This window comes from Lacerta agilis, chromosome W (assembly GCF_009819535.1).
Source record: "Lacerta agilis isolate rLacAgi1 chromosome W, rLacAgi1.pri, whole genome shotgun sequence".
Taxonomy (NCBI): Eukaryota; Metazoa; Chordata; class Lepidosauria; order Squamata; family Lacertidae; genus Lacerta; species Lacerta agilis.
In genome coordinates, this window is record NC_046330.1 from 1435341 (window position 1) to 1450841 (window position 15501).

Below are 15501 nucleotides of genomic sequence, written 5' to 3' on the forward strand. Positions count from 1 at the left end.
AGGTCAGCCCCTGCAATAGCAGCCAAAACCATAAGTCATTTGAATAATTAATATTTACAAATAATGGTGTGTGTGTGTGTGTGTGTGTGTGTGTGTGTGATGTGTTATGTGTTATGTAAAGTACTGTGCTAGATTTGAACTAACATGTTTGGGGTGGGGAGGAGAGGCAAAGCAGCACATGGAAGGCAGCAGCCAGTGATCTAGCAGCAATCTCATAATCTCATAGAATCTTAGAGCTGGAAGGGACACAAGGGTCATCTAGTCCAACCCCCTGCAATGCAGGAATCTCAGCTAAAGCATCCATGACAGATGGTCATCCAACCTCTGCTTAAAAACCTCCAAGGAAGGGGTGAGCAGGGGAGGCAAGGCAAGGCTAGGCATGCTTGACAGAGATGTTCTAAGGATTAAAAGAATACATACTTGTAGTATCTGAACACTTGAGCACAATGCAAAAACTTATTACTGTTACTATATTTAAATTTTAATTGTTTTAATTGCTGTTTTAACTCTTAACTGTTGCACTGTTTGAATGTGCTTGCTTTACTCTATTTTTTATACGTGGATGCTTATTTTAATGTTGCAATGAAATGATTTTATTGTGCACATTTATTACATGCATATATATTATTTTGTAATTGGTTTTATACTTGTAAGCTACATAGAGGCCAACTTTGACAATTAAGCAGCATATAAATTCATTAAGACTACTGTGGATCCTTCTGGGCTCTGTATGCTACCTGTGAAATTTCATACCAATAACAGAACCAAGATGGCGTCGACAGAGGAAGCAATGATCTGAGCTCCGCATTAGTCTTATGGCTTTTTAAGTGATAATTGGCTTCATTTGGTTTTACTAGTTTTACGTTTTATCAGCTCTTCATTAGTTTTATTAGTTTTTATCAGTTTTTATCCTACACTGCTGCAAGCTTCCTTATTTATAATCCTCGGCACATTCCTTGTTGCTGCACGAAACCGGACGCCGGACGCCATTAGAGTGAATAGCAGAGACTCCCTGAGCTTGGATTATGAGAGAAAGAGCTGCTTGCCTGCCTTCAAAATGAGAAACCACGACAGGATAAGATAAGTGATATCTACCCTTCCCATTGGAGTTCGTTTCAGGGCCTGGCATTCTTCAAAGCATTCATCCTCCTCCTCCTCTCTGCCTCCCCGGCCTCCACAAGACTCTAAAAGACTTCCTTTCACTTTCCCCCAACCTTCCTTCTTAGTGGTCGTCGGCCGTTGACAAACAGGTCGTAAATGGGTTATGGCAAGCGTCCAAGAGACCCAGAGATGGAGATGCCTCCCCCGAGGTCTAAACAAACTAAGATTGATTCCTTCTTCCAAACCAATCATATCAAAAAAGAGGTGACCTCTTATACAGTGAAAACCTCAAATCGGTTTTCTCCACTAATTAATCATTCCGGCGAAGAGGTAAATGTAGGGCAGGGGTCTGCAACCCGCGGCTCCGGAGCCGCATGCGGCTCTTTTACACCTTTGCCGCGGCTCTGGGGCTCTGGGGCGGATACGCCCATCCACTTCTCCAGCTGGCCAGCGGCAGCGGCCGCCCTCCGGAGGCTGAGGGCGCTGCTCAGGGGCGTACCCAGGATCAAAACTGGGGGGGGCAAGCCATGGTCATTCAGGTTGTGCCGGGGGGCGGCCGGGGAGCGGGGTGAAGGACAGGCCGGCTGGGGGTGGCCCATTAGTCACCTGGCCTTGAACAGCAGGGCAGCAGGGCTTGGAGGCGGTGGGGACGCAGTAGAGGTGGCGCAGCTCAGCCGAGGTCAGACGGCTCTGGCGGGGAGTGCGCCTGAGGCGCGCGCGCTCCTTCGGGAAGAGATGGAGCTGGGCGAGTGGGAGGGGGAACTTTGAAGACCCCGCCTCCGCCTCCGAAGCAGGTGCCCATGGGAGAGGCCGCCCCCGAGCCTGCCTGGCGGGACCAACCCTGCCCAGCTCCGGGAGTCTTCCTAGCGTAGGAGGCAGCCTCGGGGCGGACAGGGGAGCTCCGGGGTCGGCAGCTATGTGGGACCCCGCGGCATCCAGAGGCAGCTGGGAGGCGGGACGGGATGGGGGCAGGAAGGGGGCCTTCGGACGCGTGCCCGCACGGGCACTGGAGGCCAGGACTCCTCGGCTGGGTCGTGGGACTGCGGGGGCGGGCTGGCCGTGGTTCCTCTCGGAAGGCTGCTGGCTGCTGCGTCGAGGCGAAGACGAGGTAGGCAGCTGCGGGCTGGGCCAGGGGCGGCGGGTGGCGGGCGAGGGCGAGAGCCCTCTTTTAAAAAATGTTCGAGGAAGCGGCGCCTGTTTCCCTGCCGCTGCCTCCTTCGCTCCTGGTTCCGCTCGCAGCCTCAGACCGCGCTCTTGCGGGCGCGCGTCTCTCTCCGCCCCGGAGCAAGGCCGGGACACCCCAAAAGGTTGCAGTTTTTCCTCTGTCCTGAGTGTGTGTTAGGGGAGCCTTGACAAAGCACCTGTTGGCATGGAAGAGAGGAGTCCTAACTTGGATCTGTGTTCATGTGCAAAATCTATCGCCATTGTCATTAAGGGGGCAGGGAACTCCCCTAAAAAGGTTTGAACACTACGAACTACTACAGCCACCTGTATGCAAGTCAGCACAAACATCACAGGCTTCTCTGGTGCAATTCTGTGCTTTATTTAGCAAGAGAGGAGGTTGGAAGAGGTGAACATAGCCTCTGGTCTGGAATATTAAGGGTAAAAGACACTAAGATTATTGTAAAAGCCAGCAGTCTTCAATTAGACATGGGACAAACATTTAACACAAGTGTGCAGTTGAGGACTCGTTTTTTAAAACAACAACAACAAATCAAATATTTGTATGCTGTTGCAACCCACCTTGGATCAGGCTGTGACCTGGTAGTGGTCCCCAGGGTGGATAAAAATGAATGATTTAAAAATAATAATAATGGATTTTTTTTTATTTAAATCAGATTTTTTTATTTAAATCGGATTTTTTTTATTTAAATCGGATTTTTAAAAATAAAATGCAGTCTTATATTTGTTTTAAATGTCGCAATGGTTTTGCGGCTCCCAGTTTTTTTTCTTTCTTCGGAAACGGGTCCAAGTGGCTCTTTTTGTCTTAAAGGTTGCAGACCCCTGATGTAGGGGCTACAGGCAAAGAGAAGAGTCCCTTCAATGGAGAGCGAGCCTCCTCCCCTTGGCTGGGTTTACCCACCTCCTCAGCTCAAAATGCCCCTTCAGAGCCGTCCACCCTGCCACAGAAGTCCAGCGAAATTGGGGGGCCAACAGAGGCAGGGACAGGTTTAGATGATGGCTTGGGTCTACATCAACTTGAACTAATAACCCGAACTTTACACTGCATTTTTAAAAGCATTAATGGCCTAACTACCCAGATAGACAAGCTCCTACAAGCACTTTCTACCCATCTACCTATCCTGGCTGACCTGCCTAATTCACACCAGTTCCACCATTTGCATGGTGAGCCACCAAAGGACCCCCAAAGCCAGCTAAAACGACCAAATGAAAGTGGATACTCCCCCCCCCCCAAGTCCGCCTGGCAAACAATCACTCCTACTTCTACCAGACAGGATATGCTTAACTATATATAACGGGGTCCCTGGGGTCCCAAGATGGACTAATCAGAACCTGGCAAAAGGACACCTATGTGCCCTTCTACATATTCCTTCATCACAAATAGACCTTACCTCTGTGGACTTCTTAAACTCCACCCCCAGGTTCACCAAAGTTTTACTCGCCTTCCGGACTCCTAAAATACCATTACTACTTCTTAGAAGGAAAGGTCACCTGGCCAGCTGGGGTATCGCTCCGACGAGAGTTTTTAAAGATCTCAACATCAAACCTTTATTCCCTAACCTTACAATAACTGGGGCCCATGCCCCGCACCCACCGGAACTAGTTTCCAAACCAAATTTGCACACTACAAATTCATCTCCTCTGTCTCCACCAAAGCCGGCTAGCACTCAACCCACCGCGTCACCGTGCCATGCGAATTCAGGGCTTAGCATCCTGGAAATTACTGAGGAAAGAGCCTTTATTGCTGACTATGGTAATCTTCCTCCAGCGAAGCAGCAAGAAATTATCGATAGACTGGATTACGTCAAGCAGCTACTCCTGATCCAAAAGGGCCTTCCCCTGAAAGACAGTCATAGTAACTATCTTCAATATCCAAATGGGCCCCTGAAGGCTCAACCTCACCATCAGCTTGATACCAACGCCAGGATCCTCGCAATGACTGATTCGTCATCCCCCCTGGCTGATGCCTCCACTCCCTTAAAGATTTGCAGCTCAGCCCAACCTCCGTTAATAGACCTGAATTCTCCTCCCATGCTTTCCCCTTTGAGGATGCAGACCTTAACAACCAAGAGCCCCACTAAGAACCGGAACATAACTGCAGGCCTCCTGGGCTCTTTTTCTTCAATGCCAGATCTAGAATCCTCCATATGTGACGCTCAGCTAGCAAACCACTCTCCTCCACCTCCACTTACACATACACTCCCGGCCATTTCTCCATCTACAGCTTCACGGTGCAGCCAACCAATCATCAACAAGGAGGCCACAGCTTTAAGACTTAGCCCATTCTTTATTGAAGACCCTCTCGGTCACATCAATAAAATCACTGCATTCTCGACATGCCCATCTCAAGGATGCCTCCCAATGTGCATGGAAGCCAAGGATTTGCCACCCCACTCCAATAAGAAAGATTGACTTCCGTATTCCCACCAGCCTCTCCCTGACTGCCTGAATGTCATGTCATGGAATGTGGCTGGATGAGGCTCTAAACAAGAGGATAGGGAAGTCCTGGACTTCCTCACAAAATTTCATATTATTGGACTACAGGAAACCTGGTGCTTGGATCCCAATGTCCCACCTTCTCTCCCAGGCTATGATGCCTACGTGACCCCGGCGACGAAAACTCACCAGCAAGGGCGTCCCAGCGGCGGTTTGGTCACCTTTATCTCCAAGGCCTGCCGGCTTACTGTCTCCCCCCTTTCCTGGCTTGAGTCCAATCATATTCAAATTCTTCATATCACCAGCCGACTTCTCAGGGACTACATGTGCATAAACCTTTACAACCCTTCCACCGCCTCTCTTCCTGGACCTTTCCCTATTTGGGCGGACCTAGGATTCATTTTGGAAAAGTTTGCAGCAGAATTTCCTAACGCGGAGATCCTCCTCAAGGGGGATTTCAACGCCAGAATTGGGCCAAATATAAAACTGTTCATTGCCAACACGCAATGCATACCTGACGAGGAGGCGTTTATTCCATGGAAATCCTACGATAAGGTTGTGAACAGGGATGGCATTGAGTTACTCGAACTTGCAGGCCACACCATTGACCAATGCTCGGTCTTTAAATACTTGGGCATTACCTACCACCACAGATTATCCTGGACAGCCCATTTAAACACGACCATCCTGGCCGCTCGCCGAACCGTGGGTGCCCTGGTGAAATTTTTCTTCGCAAAAGGTGGGCAGCTGGTGGTACCAATCAGAAAGATCTACCTAAGCAAAATACCCCCTATGTTGCTCTATGGGGTGGAAATTTGGGGATGGAATCTGAATATCTTACAAAGATTGGAGTCCTTGCAAAACCTATTGGCAAGAAAAATCTTGGGCCTCCCTAATGGGACAATGGCGGCTCAACTGAGAATGGAACTGGGCCTATCATCCATCGTAGCAAGAGCCCACATCAGGATAATTACCTTTTACAAATCGCTTGCTGAAACTCCAAACTCTCTACTAGCCAAACAAGCCTTCTTAGCCTTCACCGGCAGCAGCACCTGGTCAAGAGGCATGGAGTCCATTTGTCACCGCTACTCCCTTCCAGACTTCGCAGCCCTATCCTCATGGGACAAGGACAAAATTCGCGACTGGATTCTTGCTAGGGACGCTGCCTTTGACCAAGAACTATCTAATGTGGCCAGACTCTCCACGTGGTTCCCTCGTGTGAAGGTAGTTAGATCTTTGGCCCACTATCTGAGTGATCTGCTGGATCCTACGCTGAGAAGGGCCTTTACACTGGCTCGATTCCATGCCATTCCCACAGCATTCCTACAGGGTGTATTTTCCAATACCCCTCTGGATCTTCGACTCTGCCCATGCAACAATGGAGAGATAGAAGACTTTATTCACTTCTTCCTCTACTGCCCACGACATGCCTCAATAAGATCCAGGCTTCTCTCTCTAATCCCGCCGACTATCGCCAGGGACGTTGACAGCATGAAATATCTACTGGTGGATGCCAACCCCTTGGTTTCACATGGAGTGGCCATCTACATATTACAGGCCCTGAAACTCAGAACCACCTTTTTGGCCAACTTCCCCTAGCCTTAGTCTTATGTATATTCCCAACGTGGAGATTGTCGTCATGCCTGCTAGTGCTTTTTATCTTTATCCTTATTTTTATTTTGTTTTAACCTGTTTGATTTTACTCCCAATTGTTTTAACTGTTGTATTCTCTGTATAATCGTGTCAGGCTACTGCCTGGTCTTTTACTATGTGCTATGGCCATAGGGCTAATGCAATAAATAAACTGATTGACTAAGACTACTGTGGATTATTACTACTATTACTGAACTTGAAAGAAATTTGAGAGAGAAAGTGAAACAAATGTGCAACTACTAGATTATTTGGAGAGGGGCTGTAAGAGGAGGGAGGGGGAGTAGAAATATAGTTCTATGGGCAGTTCCTCCTAAATAATGGGGTTGGGGGAACAGATGATGTCTCAAACCTCTCCAAAACAGCCTTCCAACCTTACTTAAACATGAAAGGAACTTGCCAGCCTCTCTCTCGCCCTCCAACTCCCAAAGCAAAGCTCATTTTGCTTTAAAAAAAACCACACCCATACACACCCCTTCTCTTCTCTTCTGACAAAAGGGGGCGGTGGCAAAGTGGGGTGGGGGAGTTAACTGCCTGGAGAAGGAAGAAGCAGAGAGAAACCAATCCACCCCTTTTCCGAAAACGGTGCCCCTTTAAAAGAGGAGCAAAAGATTGCTGGCTTAAATACAAGCAGCTCTGGAGGAGAGGTGGGGGGGTGGGCTGAAAAACCAGCTGCTTCAGCCTGCGGAAGCAGGGCAGAGAAGGGGCTGTGTTTTTGCTATGACAGATCACTTGCTTTTCAGCTTATGAAAATAGTACCACAATGGAGTAAGATTTATTCTTCCTGCACTTCTGCAGTGTGTCTTAAGCTCAACAACCTGATTACTGTACAGGTTTTCAGCTTTTGTGCTCCCTCTTAGGGACATTGCCTTCACTGGAGACTTTAGTCACAATGGTTGCGACAGGAAATCTAAACACGGTCGCAAGGTCTAAACTACTGAGTCGCAAAAAGTGCCTGTTTGTTTTGAACCCTGCCTGTGCAAATACGGCTGTTCTAGACAAAGCAGCATGGGTAGGCAACATGATGCCCGCCATATGTTTAGGACGCAAATTCCCATCATCTTCAGCTGCCATGTTGGCTACTCATAGAAATCCTGCATCCTCTACTTTAGGTGTGGGGAACCTATGGCCCTCCAGATTTTGTTGGACTTAAACTCCCATCAGCTCCAATCAGCATGGCCAAGGTCCATAGAGGGTCGTGGTTTCCCCGAAGTAGAGGATGTAGAATTCATCTTCCTAAGAACTTTCATTTTTTTAAAAAGCAAGAGTTTGTGGTCCCTATGATTCCAACAAATGCTTTAAAGTGTGCTAGCAATGCCCAGTGAAAGGGACACAAGCTGTGTTTTAGACTCCTTCATTGCTTTGTAACTCCTTGACTTGGGCTGCAAATATCTATGCAATAATTTGAGATAATGGCAATAAGCTCAAATGGCAGAGGGGGACCGTAATTAATAGAATTAAGGGCAGTTGATTTTGTTTTAAAGTTGAAAGTCATAGCTTTCTCTCATTAGGCCATTGTCTTTATAACAAGTGTGAGGATTTGGGTTTGGGAGACAATACCTTCCACCTCTCTGAGCACTTCTTTGAGAACTCTGCAAAGTTGACGGGAACTTCTGGATTCTTCTTCTTGTGTTCTTCACGGCAGGTCTGAACAAAGAAGGCATAAGCAGACATCTTCCCCTTTGGCTTTTTCAGGTCACCTTTAGCCATTTTTACTCTCTGGAAAGGTATTTTAAAAGATCACCACTTACCATTCTGAAATTAATTTTTTTTAGGTCTTATATATATAATAAATGTTCATAAATGTACCAAAGCAAACACGTACATAAATATATAAACCACATGTCTGAAGCAGCACAGGAAGACAGTCCTAAAACCATTTTGACTCCCAAACTGACCAAATGTTTCTCTGCAAGGAGGGAGGGGGTGAGGGAACCTTCCCATTGTCTCAGGAATTAAGTGATTACCATCTCAAAGGAATGGCCAGACTACCAGGAAAGGCAATCAGATAAGGCATTATCAGATAACCTTAGTAATCTAGTATAATATATGCAACACGTTAGCGGCGCACAATAATCCCCAAGTCAATATTTTCTTTATCATATATTAATCATCAAAGTTCTGAAAAGTATATATAAAGTCTTATACAAAAGCCACAAGGACTTGTAACCCGACAAGTCTGAAAACAGTCTTACAGATGTTAAACTCAGTCTTTAGATTTCCTTTAAATACCTGAAGATATCAACGAAGGTAAATTCACTGAGATTCCCAATAACGTGAGGAGTAGATCAGGGGTGTCAAACTCAAATTCATCGGGGGCCGCATCAGCAGTTTGGTCACCCTCAAAGGGCCGGTTGTATCTGTAGGACTATGTGTCCACTCTTTATTATCATAAATTATTGTCACTGCATTCAATTATTACTGTTTTTTGTAATAATGTAAGTAATAACTAGCACTGAAAGCAGAAACATAGTCAGAATAATGGCAAGTAGATATTCAAATGTACAATTATTGTACAATTTATTGAAAAATGATTTTATTGAAAAAAAGCGAAGAAGAGGCGACACAATCCATTTCGCGCAAGGCAGGAATCGGATCCAGTTTCTCCCTTTTCTCCCCCCCCCCTTTTTTTTAAAAAAGAAGTGCTCCACGGAAGCTTGCATTTCTTCGAAATAAAAACGAGCGTGTCGGGGGAGCAGTGTATAAATAACAACAATAAAAGAAATGAAACCCCGAAAGCTTGGCCTCCGAAACAGGCGCGAAAATGAGGCCGCGTCGTGTCAATTGGGGGGGGGGGAGGGGGAGAGAAGAAGGAAAAAAAACCCAGGAAGAAGAGGAAGAAGCGGCCGTGTCGGCAGAGTCTCCTGCGACATGAGCTGCCCGCCCACCGCTCCTCCCGGCCGCGTCTCAGGGCTTCCTTCCTCTCGCCCGCCGAGAGCAGGCCCAGGTTGGGGCGGACCCCTCGGCGCCACCAGGCAGACCTCACGCCGCCCCAAAATGGCTGCTTCCCCCTCAGCCGCCGCCGCATCCCGCCACGGAGAAGGCCCCCATGCCCCTCACGGGTTGCCGCCGCCTTTCTCCCCACCCACAGGTGACCCTCTCTCCCCCACCGGCACTGCCATTTCACTCACCGACCGAGCTCGCCGCCGCCTCCTCCGCCAGGCCTTCAACGCGAGGCCCCGTCACCTGCTCGGCCCCCCTCCTCCCAGCGCCGCTCTCGCTCCCCCCCACACACCCCCGCCGCCGGCCTCTCGAAGGCCGCGCCTCTCGCGAGAGCTCCGCCAAGCCGCCCTCAGCCAATCGCCTCCGAAAGGTCGCGCGGATCATAGAGACGAGGAAGAAAGGGGGTCGGCACTCGGGGGAAAGAGGAAGGGACGGTCTATAGAGAAGGGGAGTCCTAGAACGGCCTAAAAATCGCTACCGGCTGAAGCTGTTAAAAAAAAAGCGAGAATAAAAGGTGAAGGCTGGCGGCGGCTACACGGGCCACATGACGAGGTCTGGCGGGCCGGATTAGGCCCGCGGGCCTTGTGTTTGACACCCGTGGAGTAGATGATTTTCCAGACAAATGTTAATAAGGATGTAAATAAAGATGAAGATGGAAATGACACGACAGGGTGCTGGCGTTTTTCACCTGTTTCGCCCAGGCATCCTTATTAACATTTGTTGGTCTTGGACTCTGTGTGAGGGGAGCACCCTGTTGCAACAGCTTTAATAAAGCTCAGGCTTATTAGCTGCTTTGCTTCTCAATATTCTCTGGTTGGCCTCTGTTATTTTCTCCTACCAATGGAGAACCTACAAAGGACTTTATAAGGGCTATTGTGTATCCCATAAGGGAATAAGGGCAGATTTTGTTTACAACAATTCCAACAAGCAATTTATGCTGTATACACTAGGCAACCAAACTTATAGTCAGGCTACCCTTCGGTTGGTTAAAAATGACGTAGTGTAAGACTGACTTTCGCATACATCTTATGATCTTATCAGCCAAAACCAGCTAATTTCTGTCCACTGGGAAGTTGAGTTTTTTTTCTCGAGCTGACATGGACATTGTGCAACTTCTCTACTGGCTTGTCCACAGCCAGTGGCAAAGGAAGGAGAACCGGCACCCAGGGTGGCAAACTGCCTGCCAGTGCATGCACGCGTGCCATATGTACTGCGCATGCGCCACTACTACTGCGCATGCACGTGTGCTGTATGTACCGCAGCGGGATCCTCTGCTCACAGCTGCAGCGACGTCGGAGGGATCCTGTTGCCGCCCGTACGCCGCGCGCATGCATGGTATGTAGCAGCGCGGATACTGCCACCGTCAGTACGGCACTCGAGTGTCACCGCACATGCATGGTACGTATGGCGCATGCGCCACTGGGCGGTTTCCCAACAGCGCCGCTTGAGTGCTTTATGGACGGCGGTTGTGATGGCCTGGGAGTCAGACTCTGATGCTGAACCTGAGGGATCCCAGCCTGCACAGGATTCCCCGCCTCCAGAACCAGCTGAGCCGGGGCCAGGGCTGGAAGGATCCCCACCTGTGCTGGATCCCCAGGTGCAGGCATCAGCAGAGTCTGCTCTGGCTCCTGATGGGAGGGAGGACCCATTGCCTGCAGGTGCTCCACTCCCAGCCTCTTCAGAGGAAGCTGAGGCAGCCCCTGGGTCCAGTAACCCACCAGCCTCTCCTGAGCTACAGAGGCTCAGGGCAGAGAGGCGAAGGGAGTTAAGTGTCTGCAGGAGGAGTGCTCGCCTCCAGGCCCGGAGGAGAGGCGAGTCTCCGGAGGATCGGGGCCGCCCTAAGCATAGGGCCAGATAAAAGCCAGCCAGACCCAGCCCAAGTTGCGTGAGCAACTTTGTTGCAAGCATGTGCTCAACCTGCAACCTCGTGCCTTGGACTTTGACCTGCTCCCTGCCTTGCTCCCCGTCGGACTGACCTCCTTTGGACCCCTTGACCCCGGACTGGACTTGGACCTTGCTACACGGACCCCCCCCCCCTGGGGCCAGCACAGCGGTGGAGGGTGCAGCTGCAAGAGGAGGATACTCCACACGTGGTGGCGGCGGTGCGATGGCGGCGGCTAGCACCGGCGTGCCCGAGGGGGTGCGAACCCCCGTGGGGTGCCTTTTTGTCACCCCCCTCAGAGATGGCAACCAGGGCGAACCGCCCCCGCCGCTTCCTCCGGCACTGTTCACAGCATTATTGCATGGTTTTTCACTTGACTGAACTTATTTGCTTACATTTGACGGTCAAGGGCTGTAGCTCAGTGCTAGAGCATCTGTTGTGCATGCAGAAGGTTCCAGAGTCAGTCCCCAGTGGCATCTCCAGGTACGGCTGGGGAGAGACTTCCTCTCTGGAACCCTGGAGAGCCTGTGCCAGTCAGTGTAGACAATAGTGAGCTAGATGGACCAAAGGGTTTGACTCAGTAAAAAGCAGTATTCTATGTTCCAACGTCAAGCACATGTTTGAACCAGCCCATAATACTAGACAGACGTTTTCAACCTTTTTGAGTCCAAGGCTCCCTTGACCAATTACATTCTTTCTGCTGCTCCCCTGTGGCAAAACACACTCTGAGCCTCAGAAGCCCAGTTATGTTACCCCTTTCCTGCACAGCTGGCAGCCCCTCAACCCTTTTCAATCACCCTCCCTTGTGGAGTGTTCCCTCAGCCTCCTCTCCTCTCCCCTCTTTGGAAGTCCTCCAGGTAGCAGCTGCCATCTCCCCAGTCTCTGAGCACCCCCCCACACCCGACCCAAACAGAGGTGCCTCTTCATGATGCCCCACGGGGGCCTAGGAAGAGGATGCTCCCAGCCTTAGTGGCCCAACAGAGACTGGCCAAGGGTGAACATGAGGCCAGTGCCTTGCCTTGGGAGGCAGCAGTGGCAACAGCGGGCACCGCTAAGTCAGCATGGCAAAAAGGCTTCCCTTCCACACCAGACACTCAGCTCCTAGGCAGGCATTGCACACAGCAAGCAAAAGAAAGGCCAGTGCGGCACCTGCCAGCCCGGTCGCCCACTTGTCCATCCATTCCTAGCAGCAAGGGCTGGTGGACTGGCTGGCTGGGCTCCCTCACCCACTTACTTCCTTACTCAGAGACCATCTCAGCTCCTGGCAACCAGAGGCACATTTCGCCTTGTAGGCTGCTGCAACAAACAGTCGTGCAAGCCTTTGGGAGGCAGAGACACAAGATGGCATCAGAGGTAAGGAAAGAGGGACAGAGGCCAGTGTTGCCAGCGGCACCCCTGACTATCATTCAAGGCACCCCAGGGTGCCACGGCACACTGGTTGAAAACCACTGTACTAGAGTATTAAAGGGTTAACTAATACACATAGTTGTGACTTGTAGTCTTTGGCTAGCCTTCAACAGGAAAACTCTCCTACTTCAGAGTAGCTGTTGTGCATCTCATATGGACATTGGACACCTTTTACTTCAGCATTATAAAACCATGTCACTGAAATTAAACATATTTTAACCAAAGAATTTATTGAATAAAAGCATGACTTATAAGACTGATGTTACTCCACCAAGGGATCTATAGTTTTGATGTCAGAGTGGTCACTATTTATTAATTTTAATGCCCAGAACAGCTGCTAACTTTTCAGATATGAAAGCATCTTTCTCACCTCATCTCCTGAAAAAGCAAGTATTTATGAGGTTAAAAGCAGGGGTGGGAAATTTGCTCATGATGTTTTTTTTAAATGTATTTAAATAAACATTGGCAATAAATATCATTAAAAGTTTAAATTAATTTTGTTATTGATTTCTTCCTCTCCAGGAAAAAAAGATCAACACCCGCTTTTCTTAAAAAAACAAACAAACCTAATCCTCACATTTCCCTTTCTTCTAATCAATAATCCTATTTCAATTTCTTATCAAACGGCTGCATGATTTATCTGAAAAAGTTTCAGATGACAGGGACACACACCTAGACACCTGCATTTTGTTTCTTTATGTCTTAAAAAAGTCACCTGTCTGCAAGGTCATTTTGCGGTGCGGGGGGGGGGGGGGTTAGGCGCGACGGGGAGGGCAGGGATCTTCCTTCTTTTTCACCTTACTACATTGGAGCAATTTGTTTTTTTAAAGCCCCTTTATTGCCTTCACAAATACAGCTGGGATGTGCCCGGGGTCGCTATATATTTGCTGGAGTGACTCAGAGAAGCTGAGTGAAAAGGCGGGGTGGGGGAGAACTGACAGGTCACTAAAGACACCAATAATTCATCTTCCATTTTGTGTAATGCTTACTCATGAAAGAAAGTGCCTCTCAAATAAGCCCTGCGGCTCGCCATAAGGGTCGAAGTTGGCTGGAGCTGTTCTTGCCCTTGCTATAGCTATATAGTTTAGATGCTTTGCTAAGGCAGGGATATGGAGACAAGGGGAATTCCCCCCTCGCCCATAGCCAGCCAGCTCCATACGCTAAAATGGCTTCTCTGCAAGGCACCGAAACTGGTATCCCTAACAAAGCCACCGGCACCCGTCTGCTCGGATGAAAACTCCAGGAAAGGAAGCCGAAGCATCCGGGCTTCCGAAAACCAACCAGCCCCGTAGAAAAAGCTGTCCTCTTTCCTATGAGGCGGGGTCCGGGGTCCTAGAAATGGGGACACAGCTTTGAAGCAGCCTCCCCCCCCCCCTCATTTCCCTGCTTAGCTCAATAGTCTGTGTAACAAAGACTTCCTGCCATGCAGCCATTACAAACCCTGGCTAACGCTCAGCCGCGCTGAAGGAGGAAAACTGCAAGAAAGTCGAATCCAGCCCCACACCCCACCCCGGGCGTGAACTGATAGAGAGGAAGGGTGGGGGTCTCTGCACCCCCCCCCCCATTCCCCCCCGCGTCGCTCTTTTACGCCGCTCTACTGCCTTTACACGTTTTTCTTCCTTTAGTCGTACCACTAAAACGCCAGCCATATTAACGGACACAAGACCTCAGCTCAAGCATATGGCAAAGGGCGGGGAAAAACGGTTCAGGGCTTAGCAGCGGTCACAAGGGTACGAGGGACACATTTATGTAGAGGGTAAATAAAAATATTGAGGAAACGAAAGGCTTGGAGTGAGAGGCAACGCACGTGGAGAAGCGGAGACGGGGCTGACATGACAGTTAAGCGGGAGGTCCCCCGCCCATGCGGGAAAGTTAATGTACCAGCCATATTCTACTCAGGCAGCAGAAAACCCATGTGTGTGGACTTACTAATTTTCCCTGCAGAATAAGACACCCCTAAATGATAATGGTTGTATGTGTGTGTTTATTTAAGCGCCTATCTGGGCGTCGTCGCCCCCGCACCCCTAATCAGAAATATAAAAATAAGCCAAGCTCCATTTACACCAGGATCCGGGACAAGTCTTGATTTCCCACGCCTACTTAAGAGGAAGGTTTGGGAAAGCCAAAAGTTAAAGTTGATCGGAATACATATAAACAGACAAAAATTAAAAACTGAGAAACTATTTTTTAAGCAAAAGGATTCCCCCAAAAAAAGAACAATTAAAACTGTTTTTCTTTAAAGGGCGGCATTTAAAAGAGCGAGCAGAACAGCCGCCCCAAAAACAGTTGCAAAGTGCTCCAGAAACCTACCTGTATTGTCCGCTTTAACATAGGCAATAAGCAAGGAAAGTGAGCAAGACGCGCGCACAGGATGCGCAAGACTCAGCGCTAGTAGCTGCGGCTCAGCCTCGCGTTGGCTGCCTACGAGAGCGGCCTGATTGGCTGCAGGGCTCTGCCGTTTAAAACAAGCTCCTTGCCCTGCCACTGGCCTAAAGACTCATGAATATTAAGCATAGCCCCACGCCTATTTGGTTAGAAGTGGTTAAGTCATTCATTCAAAATAACACCCTCTAGCAAAAAAAAGGAACACACAAACGCACAAACCACTTTGGAGAAAGAAAGAAAGAAAGAAAGAAAGAAAGGGGAGAGGAGATTGTGGAGTTACAAGCTTGGTGGATCAGAGATACTGTGGATGTAGTGTATCTTGATTGCAATAAGCAGGAGGTCCAGGGTAAAAGGCGGATCTAGACGGATCCTCATGAATTCATATGATTTTTTCATTCAAATGAAAAAAAACCACCATGATACTGTAGACCACATCTCAGTCTATATGTAGCATCAAAAAAATCATGCATCCACTGTTTTGTAGGGCCACAATGGTGCAAAAACTTGTTTAAAAA

General features: G+C 48.9%; 1 protein-coding gene across 2 annotated transcripts in view; it reads right to left on the reverse strand.

Annotated features, from left to right (window-relative positions):
* Positions 1-15011, reverse strand: part of LOC117039790 (high mobility group protein B3-like) — a 28904-nt gene extending 13893 nt beyond the window's left edge. For both annotated transcript variants that reach the window (XM_033136990.1, XM_033136989.1), the window contains exons 1-2: positions 14912-15011; positions 7930-8088 (exon numbers count right to left, since the gene is read on the reverse strand). In XM_033136990.1, coding sequence (XP_032992881.1) covers positions 7930-8088; positions 14912-14932 — 180 coding nt within the window. In that variant the 5' untranslated portion in view covers positions 14933-15011. The remainder of the gene's footprint in view (positions 1-7929; positions 8089-14911) is intronic.
* Positions 15012-15501: the final 490 nt, after the last annotated feature.